Source organism: Trichechus manatus, unplaced genomic scaffold (assembly GCF_000243295.1).
Source record: "Trichechus manatus latirostris isolate Lorelei unplaced genomic scaffold, TriManLat1.0 scaffold00153, whole genome shotgun sequence".
Taxonomy (NCBI): Eukaryota; Metazoa; Chordata; class Mammalia; order Sirenia; family Trichechidae; genus Trichechus; species Trichechus manatus.
This window is the reverse complement of record NW_004444089.1, coordinates 6,803,281-6,818,295: the sequence shown is the minus strand read 5'-3', so window position 1 is coordinate 6,818,295 and position 15,015 is coordinate 6,803,281. Positions and strand designations below refer to the sequence as shown.

General features: G+C 43.2%; 1 protein-coding gene across 1 annotated transcript in view; it reads left to right on the top strand.

Annotated features, from left to right (window-relative positions):
* The first annotated feature begins 282 nt into the window (after positions 1-282).
* Positions 283-15,015, top strand: part of LOC101353945 (serine/threonine-protein kinase DCLK1) — a 96,432-nt gene continuing 81,699 nt past the window's right edge. Inside the window, exons 1-2 of the mRNA XM_023740360.1 lie at positions 283-301; positions 1,174-1,268. Of these exons, the coding sequence (XP_023596128.1) occupies positions 283-301; positions 1,174-1,268 (114 nt within the window). The remainder of the gene's footprint in view (positions 302-1,173; positions 1,269-15,015) is intronic.

Below are 15,015 nucleotides of genomic sequence, written 5' to 3'. Positions count from 1 at the left end.
GCGAAGTGAGTGTCGGGGTGGGGGCTGCAGAGCCCCTCGCTGGCTTGAGGCTTAATTGACACCTTGGATGTAGCCTAAGACAGAACCCGCACCTCCCACTGCTGCTGGGAGGACGTCAGCCTTACGCAGAAGAGGCATCTGCTGTGTCTCAGCCAGCCTGCTGGGGAGCAGCCTCGGCAGCCTGAGCCACCCCTAACTAATCCAGCGCTTCCTTCCGCCGGCTCAGCGCTGAGGAGGGAGCCCGCCTCGCTAGTGCCAGCTCAGACACTTAAGTCAGTGTCCATGCTAGAACTCAGAGAAGGTAAGTTCCCTGCCTGACCGCCGTCCCTCATGGAGCTGTCTGCTCTGCACCCCCAGAATGTCTGTGGCTCCGTGCTAATTCCTCGTTGACTGGGACGATCGTTTTCATGGGGAGAATAGAAGTCGCCTTAGGTATCTGATGAAACCATGCCTCTAAGTGCTTCTCTGTGTTCTCAGAGGGGACGTCCGTCAGAGAAAAATCACTGCTTCCCGGAGTTGCGTGGCTTTGATTTGGCTTAGGGATGATGTTGTATGAAAGTCTCGAGAATCAGGTCGCATCCCACTGATGCAGACCTGTTGGAAAGCAGTGTCTGACTTCAGCCTCAGCAGACAAAGTGTGAGAGTTTGGGGTGTCCGTGGTCAGTGCCTCTGTTCTATTCAAAGCAGGTTTGTCAGAGCCAGGCTGGGGCATGACGGGGTGCAGGGGGTGCATGGGGTGCAGGGCTTCTAGACAGGGGTCGTTAATGCTAAAATTCAGAGACCTCTTAACAAGCCCTGGAAAAGCACGTGTGAGCTCTGCGGATATTTATTCCTCCTGGGAAGCAAAACGACAGCATTACAGATGAATTCCACTGAAAATGTCTCGGGGCCTTTACCACATTCCGAAAATCATCAATTAATTCATCAGGGAAGTTAAAAAAAGCACATCTTTCTGATTATTATGTAACCTGCTGCCCCCTTCAGCACCAGTTTAACAGAACACTGTATTTCTGAAGAAAGGCAATCCCCTGAGGCTGTTCTCATGACCACATATATTAAGGTATCTGGAGTTTTAGCAGAGACTCTGCATTATTGTTTCTCTCTCTGAAAAGGTGGTTTGTCCTGAAAATTCCTTAACATGCCGTTTTTCTCTCTCTTTCTTTGTACTTCCAGTTAATGGAACCCCTGGTAGTCAGCTTTCCACTCCGCGCTCCGGAAAGTCTCCAAGCCCATCACCAACCAGCCCAGGAAGCCTCCGGAAGCAGAGGGTAAGGAAATAAGCAGGCTGTTGAAGGTCTGTGAGCCGCCTGTGCGGAATGGCACAGGTGTCCTCCTGCGTCTTGTGGTGACAGGCTAGGGCAGAGGTGACCAGCGGCGGGTCCTTTATTATTGCTGGGGTTTCTCCTAGCTAGAACTCAAGGGCTTTCATTTCTCCATAAACTCCTCCCAGTCTTAACTCTGAGAAGAACATACACATGACGCTTCTCTCTGAAGTCCCTCCCCTCTCTTTGCTCTGAATGCCTGAAGGACTTCAGGGCACCAGTTAGTAAGCTTCCTTTATTACCATGGGCTGGATTAGATGTGCTCATTGCCCATCAGCCCCTTAAGGAAAAGGAGAAGTGTCATTGTTGGAGGGGAGGGCCGTGGTGGACAGTTGTTTCGGGACACGGAACGGTTGTCCAGGGGGCTTAGGGTCGGAGCATCAGGGGACGGGTTCCTAGGACACGTTCGTTTGTGAGTGAAACCCACAGTGAGCACCTCCCCTTCCTCACTCCCTGCAGGCGTTCTTAGCCTCTTGTATAATACGAGTGGGAAGTGGCTGGGCCTTGAGACCCAAGGGAAGAAGTTACTGGAAGCAGTGCAGGTTCTTCACGCCAGGGGGGGTGATGGTTAGCCGTTCTCTCAGGCTTCAAGACCTCACCCCTGTACCGTTTGTCTTTTCCAGTAAGACCAACTGAGGCAAGGACAGAAAGAGTGGGAGAGGGAGGCGGGGGAGGTATCGGTGTGGAAGGAGGACGTGGGGCTCACTGGACATTGTAATTCACGAGGGCTCCTCAGAGGCTCCTGGATTCCCACACTGCATATTCCGTTTGGGTCCTTTCATGATGCGTTTTGAAATGAAACTTCTGAGTTCCATAAATTTAAGCTGTACCCAAGACAGACGGAAACCCTTCTCTTCATGCCCCATGCCAAAGTTCTGTCTGCAGTCTGCCAGAACTGTCTTCCAGCTGAAAGTGGGGGCCAGGGGGCTCAGCCCGTCCCCACTCTCCACCTCCCTGTCCCTTTGGAACCTGTTGCACCAAATATCAGATTTGATTCTCTTTTCTCCGCTGATTCACCTGGCGGCAGCTTTAGCTTTTTTAGATTTGATGAGGCCTGGGATTTGGCAGGAGCTCTGCCACTAAGTGGCTGTGTTATCTTATATAAATCTCTTACCCACTCTGGGTTGCAGCGGAACAAAAAAAAAGAGAAAGAGAGAAGAGGACTCTTTCCAGCTAGAAAATGCACGAATTCTATTTCTGTTCGCTCTGAGTGTTTTCATTACTTTCTGGGCCCCGGCCTAGTTTGGCATTGTAAAAGTACTGGGATCATTAGTGAATTTGTTTAATTTTCTAAAGATCTGTCTTGAGTGGAGGAGGGGCTAGTGCAGCCCCTCTTGTCTCATGAACATCACCCAGCTGTGTCCCTACCTCCAGGGCCAGTCAGTGGATTGGCATAGGAAGACCCTTTTCCATGGAACATTCTCTCTCTCGAAAGGTATTTTTTGGTGAGTTTTTTGTTCGTTGTCAAGTCGATTCCAATTCACAGCCACCCTGTGATTCCGATTCACAGCAACCCTGTGTGACAGAATAGAACTGCCCCATCAGGTTTTTAGGCTGTAATCTTTATGGAAGCAGATCCCCAGGTCTTTCTCCTGTGGAGTCACTGAGTAGGTTCAAACACCATCAGCCTTTTGGTTACCAGCCAAGTGCTTAACCGTTGCGCCACCAGGGTGCCTCTTTGGAGAGTAGACCTAGCCTATAAATTTCTCTTCATTCTCTGAGTTAATTAAACTCAGACTCGGAATTTATGGATGTAGTTCATGCTTCGTTGCTGAGATTTAAAAGAGTGGCTAGGAGTCCTGCTGCAGACGTGAGCTTCTCTGCCTGCTTGCTCATTGTGGAGATCCACGCCTTGGTGACGGAGAGCTCAGCTGTCCCGTGGTTGACAGTGAAGCTAGAATTGTCTTCTTCTGCCCTCTGACTTCTCTGCTTCACTATGCTTTTGTCCAACTGAGGCAGAAGATTTTCGCCCAGCTCCTAGCAGCTGTGGAACCTTTTATGTCATTAGAATTTCCCCTTTTAGAATCCTCATGTTGCCTTTTAAATTACCAACGCAAGCAGTGTACTTGGGAGGAAAGAACAGGAAAACCAACTCCTATTTGTTTTAGTGGGGCAAAGGGTTTATCATCAGCTGAAAACATTATTAAGCACACGTCGTGAGCAGGGCCCTCGACGTAGCCAAAGGTGGTTGAGTTCCCAAGCGTTTGAATTTGGGCCCTAAAGGAACATTCTGCATCCAGGTAGCATGCCTGTGCGTGGAGACACTCACAGCTGCTTCAGCTTTGGGTGCTTTTTCTGATCCCAAGAGAGGAGCCTTCGTCTTGGTGTGTAGGCGACTGTACCGAATCACCCCTCCCCACGAAAATGGACCTAGAATATCCCTGAAAATGGATTCTGTTCACATGTGGCCCGTGTTCTCAGCTGGCAGGCCACCCGTCCCTGCAGGAAATACTGAAATAAGTGAACGGCGGCGTGTGCTAAAAGAAGACGCTTCAGAGAATAAATTAACTCTTTTTTATTGCAGATTGGAAAACAGTAGCTACTTGGGTTTCTCCGTCTGTGTTGCTTAGCTATGTGGCCAGGAAAATGAGTTGGCTCTCCCCACCCCCGTTTTAAAACATGGGAGCATAAGCTGTTTTTCAAAGGATATTGAGACCTGCTGGCTTTCTTCACAAATAAGAAAACATGTCTTTGAATTCATGTGCATTATGAGGATTTAATCAGCTTCTTTTGCTTTTCTTCCTTTAATATCCTATTTTAATGTTTCCTCTCGACATTTTTCGGATGGCCTTATACAATAATAGTCTGTCTGCCAGATACTTTTCTTCATAAAAATATTTGGGGCAATGTGCCAAGTAACCTCCCTATTCTTCTAAAATGCTGTTGTTTAAAATTGCTAGCTGAACCACTTGGCTGGTACAGAAGCGGATCTTTCTTCCACCCGTGAACTTCCCTGGGTCCCGTGTGTTAATGCGTCAGGGACGTGTGTTGCGTTGTGTAGGTTGGAGTCACCCTGCCACTCCCACAGCCTGGCTTTGGTGGATTATCTGATCAGTTAGATGATGGGAAGGGTAGGTGGGTGGCTCCAGACACTCTCCTAAAGATTTGATCGGGTTGCCTGGCTACCAGCAGAAAGAGCTAGCAGCACAGGGCAGGAGGGAAGGAGAGGGAGGTGATGGGTGGATGGCTGGGAGACCGGGAAGAGTGTGGGGAAGAGAGAGGGTTGCACCTCTTGCATTCATTGTCTTCCAAACAAAATTTTGAAGAGGCGATGTTTATTGGGTTGAGGCCATGTGCGAACGAAACACTGGAGTTGCTGCTGTGGGGCCAGCATTTGCTGTGAATGCCAGCGGGGGCTCCTGATAAGTTATGTTTGAGGTAAGCGTTCCTCTCTACCCAGAACGGGATGCCAGTGTCCAAGGAAGACTGGTCTAGACTCGTAGCGGCAGGTGGGCAGTGACAGGCCTTGGGCTGCAAAACTCCACGCAAAGGAAGGGAACAGCTCATGAGTGCCCTTGCTGACAGGCAAAATAAGGGCCATTTTGGTGGCGCAGTGGTTAAGTGCTCGGCTGCCAACCTAGAGGTCGGCAGTTTGAACCCACCAGCCACTGCTCGGGAGGAAGACCTGGCAGTCTGCTCCCGTAAAGATTACAGCCTAGGAAACCCTATGGGGCTGTTCTTCGCTGTGCTGTAGGGTGGCTATGCGTTGGAATCGACTCAACGGCAGTGGGTTTCTGGTTTTCTAGAAGGTTTCTCAAAGATTATCTTTCCCTTTATCCGCACTTGTGACTCTGAAAGGCCTGACGATGTCAGAAGTCAAGGGTGCTTCCCAGGGCTGTCTTAGAGTGACAGGCCACCCACAGATCCGAGTAAGCAAATCTGCTCACCTTCATCTTACAGGACCTGTGTCGTCCCCTCTCTTCGGATGATTTGGATTCAGTAGGAGACTCAATGTAAAAGAATCAATGGAACAATGTGTCTGGTTTGTGACTGGGTGAAGGTTTCCCGTTTCCTAAGCAAAAATCTAACAGGAGCGCACACAAAAGAGTTTTGCATACCTTGAAATTACAAAGCCCAAATCATATATATACATTCGTATACAGGCATTTTATACTTACGGTTTTCGCCCTGGAAGGAGAGTTTTTTTTATCTCTTATGTTGATTTCATTGGGGTTGTTTGAACACAGACTCACTCGTGAGGTGAAGTTTTTGTGAGGCCTGGCTCCAGATAAATTTCATATATGGACCCAATAGTAACTACAAGAACACGCTGGAGACTTAGCAATATAGAGTCACAGTTCCTGTAGATGAGATTTTCTTCTTACTCATAACTACACATGTAGATACAATCTTTCTGCACTTTCTGTAAAGCAAATTAATATGGCACTAGCAGGCATATCAAGGAGCCCTGATGTCACAACGGTTAAGCGCTCGGCTGCTAAACTAAAGATTGGCGGTTCAAACCCACCCAGTGGCTCCTTGGGAGAAAGACCTGGCGATCTGCTCCTGTAGAGATTACAGCCTAGAAAACCCTATGGGGCAGTTCTGCTCTGTCACATGGGGTCGCCATGAGTCGAAATCAACTTGACAGCACACAGCAACAATAGCAGACATATTTTTTAAAGCTATATTCTTTTAAATTTTGGATTGCTAATTTTCTAAAGGTGTTTGTAATTGCAAAATAATAAAAATTCTTCAATTAGACTTTTTTTCTCCTTGGAACAATAGATGAAGCTGCTGGTCGTTCTGTGGCTTAATATATCTGAGGGGAAAAAATCATGTCAAAGCTATGTCTCATGGAGACTCTAACATTAGGCACTAGGAATTTGCCTTGTTTTTGTTGACAAGTATATTTTCCTTTTTTAATTATATTTTACTGGAAACAACATAACAATAACTTCAGCTATATGCGGACATGAAGAACTTGTTCAACCGCATTGCTGCAAAGTGCATAGTTCATCCAGACAACCATATATGTAATTTTTCAAACTTATAAAACTGAAGCTAGGAAACTTTTAAATGTTTTTTAACATACGCAGACCTAAAAAGAAACCAAACAAAAAACAAAACACTGGGCTTCTCCCGAAAAGCCACTTTGAAAAGCAAAATTCTCATAAATGCTGCTTTGTAAATCAGGCCCCAAATATCCAGATCTCTATTCTGATAAATCCTGGGTCTTGCTGGTGTTTCGGAAATATTCATATGCAAAACTCCTTTTGTGTTAAGCCAAGTAAGTCTATGATTATAACTCATTGTTAAATATTAACCTACTAATTCTGCTCTTCTAGTGGTCTATTTAAAATACGCTAGTCAACGTTGCCTAAATCTAAAATAACTATTTTAAAATCCGAATGTTAAAGTTTAACGTAACGTGTCCGGTCTGCTGTACGGAAGCCATAGCCTCGTGATCATGCAGTTTTACTAGTTCAGCACTAACAATTTAAGACTTGTGAAGCATGGTTTTGATATTCTGCGGGCTTGACGTATCTCAGGAGGTCATAAATTCAAGAATGTATGATGCCATTTGGAGGCTTTTATCAATTTTACTTGAATTTTTTCCAAATTTTACTTGAAAATTGAGCTTAAAGAACAAAATGTTTGATTCAGGATGGAAAGAAATTCAGTTGTCATATACTGTTTTAAGTGTTATTGATTCATCTCCTTGATAAATTGTTCAACTAGCAAATTGGACCATCTGGTTTATAGTTACATATGTTACCATTGTACTTTCCAAATGAATAAAATATCCCACCCAAAAGGGGAAAAAAAAAATCCAGTCTGACAGCATTTGAAAACTTAGCCTTATAATAATTAGTGCCTCGTTATCTTGTCGATTGGAGAGAAAGACACTTCTCTGGCAGATATTCAAGAAGTGCCAACTGAACCATTCCATCTTGAAAGAACAGTTCATAATTATACCCGCTCTAGACTTCACGTTTTAAAAATGTTTGCGATAGAAAGGAACGAGACTCCTGCTGAGATCAAAGTCTGCTTTGTTTTAGCTGAAACACTCAACATCTGTGCAGTTGCTTTTCCTGGTGCCCGTCCTAGTTATGTCTTTGTAAAATGCATTACTTAATACAGTTGAGCCCATAACAGATTAGTATGTATTTGACTGAACTGTCAAAAATGCAAAGAAAGCAGCGGAACAGTTAACTGAAATCTGGTGGGGTTAGATGGCCAGAACAAAAATAAATTCCAATAATTCTAACTTCCTGGCACTGTCAATCTTGGGGAAGACTACAGCCTGGAAAGGCCCGATAAACACCATTTGTTCTGGGTAAATGGCAGATATTGCCAATTGATATGAAGCCCCCGGCTTTGTTTAGACACGGCAAAAAGGAACGGGTCTTGTACTAATTGCCGATAGACATCACGGCCAGCTTTCCACTCCAAGCAGTTCCAGGAAAATGCTATTCCACGGCATTTAATCTTTTGAACATATGACTTTTATTAAAGGGCTGTTCGGAGGCAATATATATCATTTACTTTTTGAAACTGAAGTCCCTCCGGGATGGAAACAGCACTTTGGGACCTCATTCCATGTGGAGCATAATTCCATTCTCCTAGTGCAGGAAAAAAGCCCTTAGCAACAAGCCAGGAGGTTTCAGTTCATTGGTGGAACAGAACTGGTGATTTATAAACACTTAAGATTTACTTGCTTATAGAATTATTTTAAAAATCAGGCCCTGAATGTTTAAATTCTTCCACCAAGCAAGACAGCATTTGGCAAAGCCATGCATTTTTGTCTTATGGTAAACCTGAGCTGTGTTACGAAGACATTGTGCTGGAAGTGAACGTTTGGTACTTGTTCACTTGCGCTCACTTTTTTTCCCTTAAACATCGTAGAAAAGTATTATAAATATTCCCCTGCTTTCAGCATTTTAGAGGTGCAAACCCTGATCATATATCTAGTGTGAAGTGAGGTGTGGACTCAGGAGACGGTGGTTCTGAAAACCCGTGGGCGTGTTTCTTCTTTGTCTTGTTAATCGACTAAGTGGAAAAGAAGTCTGCAGCGCTTCTGTGCTGCCCTGGCCTTTGAAGAAGCACCAGGTCCACCTCTCTGTAAAGAAACAAATCACATTTTTAAAAAACATTTGGAACAAGCATTTTTGCTAATACGTGTGTTCCCTACGTTAACAAGCAAGTTATTTTGGGTTGTATCCACTGCAAATACATGATTGGGCTTTTTTTTTTTTTCTGTCATTTAAAAACAGTGGCGTCTAAAAGCTGCCTTCCTTTGTAAAAGTGAATGAGAATATAGACTCCTATTCCTGAGAAACAATTCCATCTATTTTAGCTATTGGACTTCTCAATCTGTTACATGTGGCCATATATCTATACAGGCGTATGAGTGTATAAATACGCAGGGCTCAGCGTGATGTGGGTGTGCTTATGTGAGCATTTGTGTATGTAGAGTCCATAGATAGAAAAGTATGGTCTTTGTGACACAGCCTTATAAGTTACTGGCTCTGGTGCAGTTGTGTGTATAACCTCCATGTCATACATTGTCACACTGGCATATCAGTTGGGGCATTCTTAGGCTCCAAAGTAGCTTGCAAAACCAGTATGACAGAATGGCTCCAGATATTCAGATTTACTGATTTATCAAAAAAAAAAAAAAATTGAAATCCAAATAAACCGAACAATAAATATTGTGTTAACTGGTAAATATAAGTACACATTAATGCTTGTATTGCCGTGTGCTGGTGTTCAGTGATTACAGTGATTGAATGCGATTGTGTGTATTGATGATATGGAGAGGTTGTCAGTCACTATTCACTAAAAGTGAAATAATTATGATAGAGTTGGGAGTAGTTGAGCATTATGTTGAATCGTAAATAGAAGAGATCATCCAAAATCTATTTGATTTGAAGTGAGTTTGGTAGCAAAGCCGGATAACTTATAAGGCAATTCTGTGTTTTCTTTCAAAACATTGTTCTTAACTGTTAACGTATTTTGAGTAGGAGCCTTTCTAGACTTGCTCCATGTATGTATATATAACTGCATACGTATATACACACTTGGAGGTGTTAATTGGGTGGGTTTACTCTGTATGCCCACTTACGCACATTTGCTGTAGTCTCTCTACCGTCTCTAGCTGTGCATGTTAGTGAGAACTGTATTTGATTGAGATATCCCACAGAAGTATAGCGTGAAAATTAGAGATATACTGCCAGTTGCCTGATGCAGCTAGTTATTCTGTCAGCTGAAAGACATTTGTAATTTTGTGCCCGTGACGCATGTGGGAAAGATAAGAAATCTGAGGCCCTGGCTGTAATTTGTAAGGGCGCATGATATATGGTGTCTTTAAAATGTAGCTCATTTTAGTAACTATGGTAGATAAATTCCAAAAGAGTGTAAATGATGCATGTAATATGTGGGTGTTTGTATTATATATGGCCACAAAATGTTTTTGACGCCAGGATAGTGGTAACTAAAAGGTTAGAGTCTAAGAGTATGAAAGTTAATTTTCTTGCAATGTGTTTGTTGAGTTTGTGCTCGTTAGCAAGCAAGGAATTGAGTTTGTTCTAAGGGCTCTTTACCTTGAAATGCACTACGAATGTTGTAAAATCAGGATAAAATTTTTATGAAGAGGTTGACATAACTTTCTGCTTACAGTTTGAGTTGCTTGGGTGTGTGCTTTTAAGAAATGGAATTTAGTGTTAAAATGTTTGAAACAGCAATACATTTTAAAATTCACAACCGGGGCCATCAGCAGAGTTTTGGCACTAAGGGCTGATGAAATGTTTCATTCAACTACCCAGTTTTAAAAGTTTCACCGCTTTGTGCTGTGGTTTCATTGTAAAACGTTGTACCTTGTGTTTCACGCTGAATCGTGTTATGCCCCCTGAAGTCAACTGTGTGACGCCGCCTTAGAGTTACCGGGTACAATAAACAGGAAAAACCGTCTGTGTGGTTTGGTGAGTTTCTTTCTGAAAATGCCAAGTAGAGGTGGAAAGTGAAATGCCTGCATGGTGTGAGGGTCAGCGTCCTAATGGCGTTTCTGTCATGATCGTCTGGTGATTTAATCAGTATCAGCTGAGACCCCAGATACTGCCAGATGGCACCACATGGCATCTGAATGGAAAATACCAACAGTAACAACAAAATAAAAAGATTATCTGATGAAGAATCCGGTTATAGTCGGTTACTTTAAAATCACTAATATACCTTTCTCTCAGAGTTGTCTGGAGGGCGAAATTTGTCAGACAGATTGGGCAACTGGTTGGAAAATAAAGAAATTTCCTTACATTTTTAGAAACATTCTACTGGCCTCCAGGACTGGAAGGCATTGTTCTTAAGGTCACTTAATTTACAGGAGAAAAATGTGATGTGCATGTGTGTGTGTAAATGCATGTGTGTGCATTTTTGTGTATGTGTGCAAATGTATGTGTGCATATACATGTGTGCAAATGTATGTGTGTGCATGTACATGTGTGTGTGCGAATGTGTGTGTGCATATACATGTGTGTGCAAATGTGTGTGTGCATGTACGTGTGTGTGCGAATGTATGTGTGTGTGCATATACGTGTGTGTGCAAATGTGTGTGTGCATGTACGTGTGTGCGAATGTATGTGTGTGTGCATATACGTGTGTGTGCAAATGTGTGTGTATGTACATGTGTGTGTGCGAATGTGTGTGCATATACATGTGTGTGTGCAAATGCGTGTGTGTGCATATACATGTGTGTGTGCAAATGTATGTGTGTGTGCAAATGCGTGTGTGTGCATATACATGTGTGTGTGCAAATGTATGTGTGTGTGCATATGCGTGTGTGTATATTGCAAGTGCATATGTGTATGCATATGCATGTGTGCGTGTGTGTGTGCATATGTGCATGTGTGGATATGTGCGTGTATGTGTGTGCGCATGGGTGCGCATGTGTGCACGTGTGTATGTGTTGTAGACATGTGTGCTGTGTGCATATATGTGTGCATGTGTGTGCGTGTGTATGCGTGTGTGTGTGCAGATTATTTCTAAAGCACTGAATAAGTAAATATAGAAGACAAATCAATATATAGTAAAGTAAATCAATAATAAAATAAAATTAATAAATAATGAAAATAAAATAAATAATAAAAAATACTTGAGTCTACAACTTTGGTTTAGAACAATCTCCGTAATGTATTTTATCCATTCATTGTATGATGCAAGGAAGAATAGAAAATTCTGCTGGCCTAGTTTGAAATATATTTTACATTAAAATTATTACAGATGTTCAGAATTCTGGGTTTAAATGTGTTGTATTTGCTACATTTATTTTAACCTTAAAGATTGCAGTGTGTTTTAATAGATTCTTTTTGTTATTTCCATGATAACCTAAATGTAATGGAGGTTCAGAGCAAACCAGAGGGATTGGGAGGAGATGTTTTAAAATTTCTGAAATTCCAAATTGTATTTGTGCTGTCTTAATAGAGCCTTGGTGGTATGATGGTTAGGCGCTCGGCTGCTAATGGAAAGGTTGGCAGCATGAACCCACCCAGCAGCTCCATGGAAACCATGGGAGCACAGTGGTTAAGAGCTCAGGCTGCTAACCAAAAGGGCAGCAGTTCACATCCACCAGGCGCTCCTTGGAAACTCTATGGGGCGGTTCTACTCTGTGAGTCTGAACTGTCGGGACGGCACCAGCATGGTCTACATAGACTGTAAAACGCACGCACAATGTGGCAGGTGCCTGGAAGAGCAGTGACTTCCTGGCACAGACCGGATTTCCATTTGAAGAGGACATCACAGGAAGATTGTATTTTATGGAGAGGAAGATGAACTACAGAACGCCCTGGTTCCTGTCCAAACACTGGTTTTCTGATGGGTAACTCATGAAGAGGAGGCCTTGTGGCTACCTCATAGTTGGGTCTGTGGTTCGGACTGTGAATTTATGGATCTTGGCCTCAGTGAGTAACTTAGTGCCTGGGCCGTAGACGCTTGATGCTAGATCTAGATGGAACTGCGTTCATGCACTTTTGAAATCTTGGCTCCCCCTCCTTCAGCAGGATACACTTAATGCCAATATTCCCATTTTCATTTTTCCCTTTTCTGAGTAAACCGATCTCAGGAATAACAGTTCTGCAGGCTTTTAAAAACTTCGACCAAATCTTTATAATAACATTTTATATTTTTTCAGTATTCATTCTTAGTTATAATAACGCACATGATTGCCTGTCCCATACAGTTTAAGCGGAGCATACTATAAAGAATGCAGACAAAGGAATTTGGGAAAAGCAGTTTCCATACACCTTCTTTCCAGTAATAGAGGCTTATTAGTAATTTAAGGAGTTCTGGTGGCCCAATGGTTAAGTGCTCTACTGCTAAGTAAATGCTTGGTGGTTCGAACCCACCCAGTGGCTCCGTGAGAGAAAAGACCTGGCCATCTGCTTCCATAAAGATTACAGCCTAGAAAATCCATGGGGCAGTTCTCCTCTGCCATACAGGGGCGCTATGGGTTGGCATCAGCTCGATGGCACCTAGCAACAACATTAGTAATTCAGATCTATGTCATCAACTTATGGTTCTGTACCCACTTGGAAAGTAAACAAATGTGTGGTTTTTCTGTATACACATGGGTTTCCAGTTCTCTACACCAAGGTTATGATTTCATTTTTGTCACATGAGACCATTTTTGCAGATTCTGTAGACCTCAAGGCAAGATCACGAAGACAACTGGTTGTCTTTTCTTTAAGGAGCCCTGGTGCCATAGTGGTTAGGCGCTTAGCTGCTACCTGAAAGGTCAGCAGTTCGAACCCACCAGCCACTCTGAGGGAGAAAAATGTGGCGATCTGCTTCTGTGAAGATCACAGCCTAGAAAGCCCTATGGGGCAGTCCTTCTTTGTCCTGTGGGGTCACGATGAGTCAGAATTGACTTGATGGCAATGTTTTTTTTTGTTTTTGTTTTTTGTTTTTTTTTTGGTCTTTTCTTTATATAGTTGATCCAGAAATCATATGCGAATGACTACTTGATTTCTCACTTTCTTTTTACAATTTTCCAAACTGATAGTCATTCAGCAAATTAATAACTGTGCAAGACAAAATGTGCATCAGCAGTGATACAATTATCCAGCCCACGCCAGAGTTATCTTGTGAATTTGCTACCTGGATGAGATCAATTGGATCAATGGGATATTTTCAGAATCTTCATGGGTGTGGACCCCAGCTAAGTGACTCCGTGCATACAAATGGTAGGAGGAACTCAGACTGTTGGTATTTAAAATGAGCTGCCTTTTACTACCTGGTGATCAGAGACATCTTGGTAAAATGTGGTTAGAGCTGTTAGATCAGCTTTCTCACTTACTTTGAAGAGTGGGCTATGTTCTCCGTCTGCCATGTGATCTCAAGCTGAATAACTCCACTTAGGATGTGTTCCTACTTAGGCCGTGCTTTTATGAAGGTGTCCAGTAAAAACATGCAGAAGGTGTCCAGAAACATCCAGCAACCTGCCAAATGGATCTTATTAAATCTGCCGGAAGGCAATGACATTTCAGATGCTACATATCTCCAAGCACAGCGAATTACGTTAAATTCTGTAGGTTGAAAATATCTTGTTAGTAAAAAATATATATATTATCTTCTAAAATAACTGTGTGTTTTGTACTGTCCACAAGGATGCCTCAGAATTAGCAAACTGGCTGAAACAAACACAACATCTTACCAGCATGTAGACCGTACAGTGGTTTCTCTGCTCAGAAAAAGCAGCTAGGTCAATTGATATAATTTATACGCAGGCAAAACTAGATGTGGTCATTTCTTCAGCTCTATTGGCCATAAATCAAGGTTAGTCTCCTTATGTTTCTTCTAAAGAGCAAGAACAGCCACGTTTTCATTTTACTATTTCCACAACCATTCAGTTGGATAATAATCAACAAGTTCCAGCACTAACCAGAAACCAAATCCGTTGCAGTCAGTTCCGACTCGTGGCAACCCTGCAAGACAGAGTAGAATGCCCCATAGGGTTTCCAAGGCTATAATCTGTATGGAAGCAGACTGCCACATCTTCCTCCCATGGAGCAGCTAGTGGATATGAACTGCCAACTTCTCAGTTACCAGCCAAGTGCTTAACCACTGTGCCACCGGGGCTCCTTGTCCCACCACTGAGTTAGTGTATGTATAGGTGAATTGGTAACCACCATATCCATATCCATGCTGATCACTAAAATGACTTTTGTTGTTAATGTTGTTAGGTGCCATTGAGTCTGTTCCGACACATAGCAACCCTTTTGTACGACAGACCCAAACACTGCCCAGTCCTGTACCATCCTCACGATGCTGGCTGTATTTGAACCCATTGTTGCGGCTACAGTGTCAGTTCATCTCCTTGAGGGTCTTCCTCTTTTTCACTGACCCTCTGCTTTACCAAGCATGATGTCCTTCTCCAGGGACTGGTCCCTCCTGATAACATGTCCAAAGTATGTGAGACAAAGTCTCGCCGTCCTCGCTTCTAAGGAGCATTCTGGCTGTACTTCTTCCAAGACAGATTTGTTCGTTCTTCTGGCAGTTCATGGTGTGTTCAGTATTCTTTGCCAACACTTAATTCAAAGGCGTCAGTTCTTCTTCTTTATGGGCTCAAACATAGCAACGATTGTGAGAATGGCTCAGGATTGGGCAGTGTTGTACGTAGGGTCGCTATGAGTCAAAACTGACTCCTCAGCACCTAACAACAATTCTTCTTCCGTCTTCCTTATTCATTGTCCGGCTTTCT